The sequence below is a fragment of the Phaethon lepturus genome, unplaced genomic scaffold (genome assembly GCF_000687285.1).
Source record: "Phaethon lepturus isolate BGI_N335 unplaced genomic scaffold, ASM68728v1 scaffold21000, whole genome shotgun sequence".
Lineage (NCBI taxonomy): Eukaryota > Metazoa > Chordata > Aves > Phaethontiformes > Phaethontidae > Phaethon > Phaethon lepturus.
Window position 1 is genome coordinate 24,620 of NW_010512843.1, and position 6,000 is coordinate 30,619.

At 40.2% G+C, this 6,000-nt stretch overlaps 1 protein-coding gene across 1 annotated transcript in view; it reads right to left on the minus strand.

Moving 5' to 3' along the window:
- CCDC67 (coiled-coil domain containing 67) overlaps positions 1–4,943 on the minus strand; it is a gene marked incomplete at its 3' end in the record, with an annotated part of 28,886 nt that extends 23,943 nt beyond the window's left edge. Inside the window, exon 1 of the mRNA XM_010288513.1 lies at positions 4,900–4,943. Within this exon, the coding sequence (XP_010286815.1) occupies positions 4,900–4,943 (44 nt within the window). The remainder of the gene's footprint in view (positions 1–4,899) is intronic.
- Between the last annotated feature and the right edge of the window lie 1,057 nt (positions 4,944–6,000).

Consider the following 6,000-nt stretch of genomic DNA (forward strand, 5'->3'; position numbering starts at 1 on the left):
CTGTGGCATGAGGGTTTGTTAAAATGAGCATAGCTATTTCCTTAAAATGAGCAGAGCTATTATTTTATGAAATAATTGCCATAGAGACAGTCACACAGAGACAAAAGATAGTACAGCATTTGAATAACGTAGCAGCAACCTACAAAATGGTTAATGATAAAAAGCACAGCAGTATGCCTGTAACCGCACCATCCTAGGAAGGGTTGGAGAGGATTTCAATACCTCGAATTAGCACAGAATGCCATTTTGTGTCACGAACACTACAATCTGGCATATGTTTTTGGGGGACATTGCAACCGAGAATGTGCCAAGCAATTAGGAACTCTACTTTAGCAGAGTCACACTTAACCAAACACAAATTGATCCATGAACTCAGAGGTAATATCCCTACGGCCAGCGAGCCTTCAACTGCTGAGCGTGCTGTCAGCACATCGCCGAAGAACAGTAAGCTAACTAACATGCTCCTCTACTGTAAATGACTGTGCAAACTCAGCCTTAATATAAGCAGATGCTTTTACTCCTGGTAGTGAACACCACCATCTTGTGTGAATGCTAGCATGAAAATGCTTCCTTTCTTCTCTGATAATCTTTCACATCCCAGCTGTTCAGCCAACTCTCCAAACGTCTGCCCTCCTAGTGCCCTGAAGTCTCCTGTCTGTAGCTTGTGCTCTGAGTCAAGTGCTGGTCCCGGACACTCTGCGTTTCATACCCTGCATGCTCAACTTCTGATTGCACTACTCGAAAAAAAAAGGAGTTCCTTAACATAGAATCATAGAATAGTTTGGGTTGGAAGGGACTTCAAAGGTCTTCTAGTAAATGGATGGGTATGTGTTTATTCAATATATTTTTTTAGTGCTTAAATGGTGCCTATCCCTTGTTTGGATAATTATTACATGAAACGGGAGCAAATTTGTTAGATTTGCAATATCACAATTAAAACAACATGATTTTTTAAAAGTAAAACTCTTTAAAATTCTTATATCAACAAATGCTTGAAACTTTAACATTATTAATCTTAGGCTTGAAAAGGCTCTTTAAATACACACATAAATCTTAATGCCTTTTTAAAGTTAAAACTGTTAGCAATGCCATTTTAAAATTTAATGTGAGTCATAGAATGGTAATAACCAAAGTGCAAGCAAGTAATACACTGTGATGTAGATATCACAAAACAAAAATGCCCCCTCCTCAAGTGCCTGAAACTAATCTCAAAACGGCATTAATGATGCAGCGAACGTGGATTGCTTCTGGGTGGAATATAAAACGGAATTTTGAAAACAGAAGATGAAGCAATACTGCATCAGGACTACCTTTTCTTTGGTAGTTCTATAAGGACCCGTGCCCTTCCAGCCTCATTGTATTGTCAGGTGGCAACACTTCGGTGACCCACCAGCAATGACTCGGCTATCTGATTTTAGCCTTCAGAAATAGGTACTTTCTTTACTGTGTAGCACATGGATCATCTAAACACTGTTATACAAGTGCAGATGCAACCTCTAGCCTGGATCATGAGGTTACTGTTTCAGACCCACCGTGGCTGACATCCTTCTCTCTTAGATTTCACCTATCCTTTTCAGATCATCCCACACAAGGCAAGTTCCACAGCTGTCGCTAGAAAATTTTCTCTGAGTAGTTCTTGCACGTTTCTTGAACCTAGAACCACCAATATAAAAAAGGGGGCTGTTGAAGGAAAAATCCCTTCTGAAACATCTTCTCAGTCTGTCTCCACCTTCTCTGTCTACTTCCTTACTGAGATGCTCTAGGTACACCGGCTGCTGAAAAAGGAGAGCTGTACCTGAAGCTGCAGATTACCGCTGCTGTTCCACTGCGAGAACTACTCTCTATCATGGCTGTGGCATTACAAACAGATCTGCACACCGCAATTATCCCCCAGCTACTAGCACAGAGGTACTACTAGCTTCTGCAACTATTATTTTAGTCCCTTCAGTTTTGAAAGGAGTGCTAACTATCTCCCTCAGAATATGGCCAATCATGTGGTATCACAATCATGAGAATTTATTTTGATCACTGGATATGGAATGTGGAAAACTCTGGTATTTTTTGTTTAATACGCCATCAGGTAAACAGACAAAGAATAAGTTTTCCCATAAAACGAGGAAGTAAGGGGGTTTTACCCATGAATTCAGCATTCCCACTTTGCTGAATGCATACATCAAATGGATTCTTCATACATGGAAGTCATGACTTGTATTTAAGCAAGTAGCTGCTTTTTTTATTGTTGTTGCATTTACTTTGAAACAGTTCAAAACATCTAAAGGTATGTGATTTTTAAAGTGATGTAGGCAAGCTCTTAGTCTTCTTTAACTCCATTTCCATATTGGTGAAAATATTAATATTCTGCTGTCATTAGTAACTATTGATCTTCATGTGACTCTAGATGTTTCCAAATTTAGACAAACCAAAATCCAGATAAGAAGTTTTACCAACTTCAGGACATTATCACAAATGATTTTTGCATTAGGTAGACCTTTCTAGCTCTATTTATCTGCCTTTTGCTTTAGACTTCTGCACAGATCTGTATTTTTCTGGTTGTTTCCTAATGGACATAGAAAGAATATTATTGTCCATACACTTCAGACTAAAGTTGTAATTTAGAGACTGACATTTGGTTCACGCTGTCAGTCTCCACTTCATGCCTTCTTCCCTTATTACTCAGGTTTTCTGACAAATAGGAAAATATGTATGACCATATTTATGCAAACACAAGCAAAATCTATGCAAAACAATGTTCACAAAGATTTACATCTTACATAGTACATTCACTACTTTTTGATCCTTATCAAGAGCCAATATTAACTCCTTTTCTGTTCTTAAAACTTGCTTTAAAAATAGGAAATATATAAAACAGTTGTGATACAATAGCCCATTAGAATCTTCAACCCCAAAGTTCCGTTATATGAACAACAACTGATTTATTTCACAATTTTTAGCCATACAGAATCACACACATCTGTGGATGGATAATTTATGATCTATGAGTTCTTGCAGCTGGCATGTACTACTCATGATTTCTAATACCATTATTCAGCCCTCTTCCCAGTTTTAAAGGTATCCGCATTATTTCTGGAATACTGTCAGCATAGACTGAAACAAATGTCTCTTATCATTGAATGTGTATTCTAAACTACTCTTCCAGATTCTTTGTATAGTTAATGGCAATAAATAGCTACCTAGAATACCTGGTTTATGATGGGACAAATCACTCTCTAGATTCATCTGCAATGGCCTGAAATTTCACGTATATCAATCACAACAAAGGCCAGGCAAGATCTGAACTTTTGAAATAAGCTTCTGATTTGTTAAAAATGTGCCCCAAAAATAGCAGTATTTTGATTTTTTTTTTAATTCAAGTTTTTATATGACTATATTTACCAGGAATATCAATAACAAAAAGAATGCCCCTCAAAGCCAAAAAAAAGGGCCACATTGCTCAGAATATAATATTTTAATGCAGCAATTTTTTTCTATCATGAAAAGTGCACACATTATTCTTCAGTACCACAGAGCACACTTTCAAATCCTATTAAAACTTTATTGGGCCACAACAAGGTGTGATAGAGTATGCGTGTTTCTGTTACTTTAAGAAATACTTTTACACTTAATATGCATCATATTACACAGAATCACACAGAAACACTAGGTTGGAAGGGACCTTCAAGATCATCAAGTCCAACCATTAATCCAGCGCCACCATGTCCCCTAAACCATGTCCTGAAGCGCCACATCCACATGTTTCTTGAACACTTCCAGAGATGGCGACTCCACCACCTCCCTGGGCAGCCTGTTCCAATGCCTGACCACCCTCTCAGTGAAGAAATTTTTCCTAATATCCGATCTAAACCTCCCCTGGCGCAACTTGAGGCCATTTCCTCTTGTTCTATCACTAGTTACTTGGGAGAAGAGGCCAACACCCTCGTTGCCACAACCCCCTTTCAGTGAGTTGTATAGAGCGATAAGGTCTCCCCTCAGCCTCCTCTTCTCCAGACTGAACAACTCCAGTTCCCTCAGCCGCTCCTCATAAGACTTGTGCTCCAGACCCCTCACCAGCTTCGTTGCCCTTCTCTGGACACGCTCCAGCACCTCAATGTCCTTCTTGTAGTGAGGGGCCCAAAACTGAACTTGAACTACCTTGAACTGCTTCTTGGTAATAATGATAAAAGAAACTGGTTTATATGAAAAATAGGTAATAAGTTTATTTACAAATTATAGTAGATTATTTAGCTCATTATATGGGGAAGTACTCTTTATATTGTGGTGTTCCTTGAAAATGCTGGGTGGGATGAGGTCCTACATCAAATCTCACCCATGTTTACACTTCTTTAGAAAGATTTTGTGCCCTACTAGTATTTTTTTAGATTAACACTAGAAGAACTAAACTTGGATTATGTCAAAAAAAGATGTTGTGATGAAAAGTGCACTTAATACTTGGTAAGAACAATTGTGGTTATTACCTGTGCAAAATAAGCCTAAGGCTTTAGCAATTAGTAGCCTTGTTTTTAAGATTTTGAATGTTTCAAGAGCTGTGATATGTAAGTTTATACTGCTGTAGACTAGCAACTTCAACTATGTTTTAAAACAGTTTAAAGTAATATTTCTTAACATTTTAATAAAACCCCACATAGCTTTCATTTTCCTCCCTTTTGTTCAGGGATGAAGATTTTAAAAATTTAAGTAACTAACAGAAACAGTCCGTAGATTATTAGCTAAAGCAATAAGATGTGTTGTCTTAATTATCAGTGACCTCTCCAGTTCGCATAGAAAGCAGCAGAAGAAATTGAGAATCACGTTTGCTTCTAAAATCATTAATATTTTGTGTTTTGCATTTTTAGTAAACCCACATAATGATATTTCAACCCCAGACAGTAAGTCATTACTTACTTAGCAACAGCTTTTTCCTGAAACACTTCTAAGTTCTGCTCCATACTACTGATTGTCGTTTTAACCTGTTGAACCAACAAAAATCAAATAATTCAGATTCTTAAATGCGTGCATTTACACAGCCAAGTATTCATTCTGGGTAGTTCTATGCTTTCCTTTCAATTTCTGTAACTCTCCCTTTGCAAACACAGGGGCAGGGGAATATGGCTCTAATTACAGGCTGGAACAGGCAAGATGAAAACTTCTGGAGTTAACTCAGCAGCTCTCGCACTTCATGCAGCACTGAGATTACCAGAGGTGGTGCTAACTTGAGGATAGCCCTGGATTTCCACAAAAAAGTTTATTTCGGATCATTTCCTGTCATGTGATGTCAATGATTTGCCAAGACACTTGAAAAAATTTGTCATAGATCCATAGCTGCATTCAGTAACCATTTCTCATACCTTCAGACACCCTAATTAACCTATGGCCAGGCTGTAATTGCTCTCAGAGTTTTGGGCTCCCATTGACTATTCGCTCTCTCGCTTAGCAGATGCGGCACTGCGACACACTGCCCTCCAGTACCTCAGCAGAAAGACCAGAACAAGACTGCTGCTGGGAACAGCCCGGTTCTGTGGGTGCAGCAGGACGCGAGGCAAACCTGGCTGCGTGCATGAACAGGAACCAGCCACATCACGGGTGACAGGGTGGCGCGAAACAGCCCTAATTCCTTGTGGGGGTGAGCAGTGGGGCTCTCAAGGGCATGGGTACCAGTAGGTATGGATGTATGGACACCGCCACATGGCACTGCAGTCTTGGCTCCACAGGGGACCAGCAGCTGAGGTGACACTGCCGCAGGGGCATTGGCTCCCCAGGGGACTGGCACACCTGAGGTGACACTGCCACAGGACCACCACCTTTGGCTCCATAGGGGACAGGCACCTGAGGTGACACTGCCACAGGACCACCACCTTTGGCTCCATAGGGGACAGGCACCTGAGGTGACACTGCCACAGGACCACCACCTTTGGCTCCATAGGGGACAGGCACCTGAGGTGACACTGCCACAGGACCACCACCTTTGGCTCCATAGGGGACAGGCACCTGAGGTGACACTGCCAC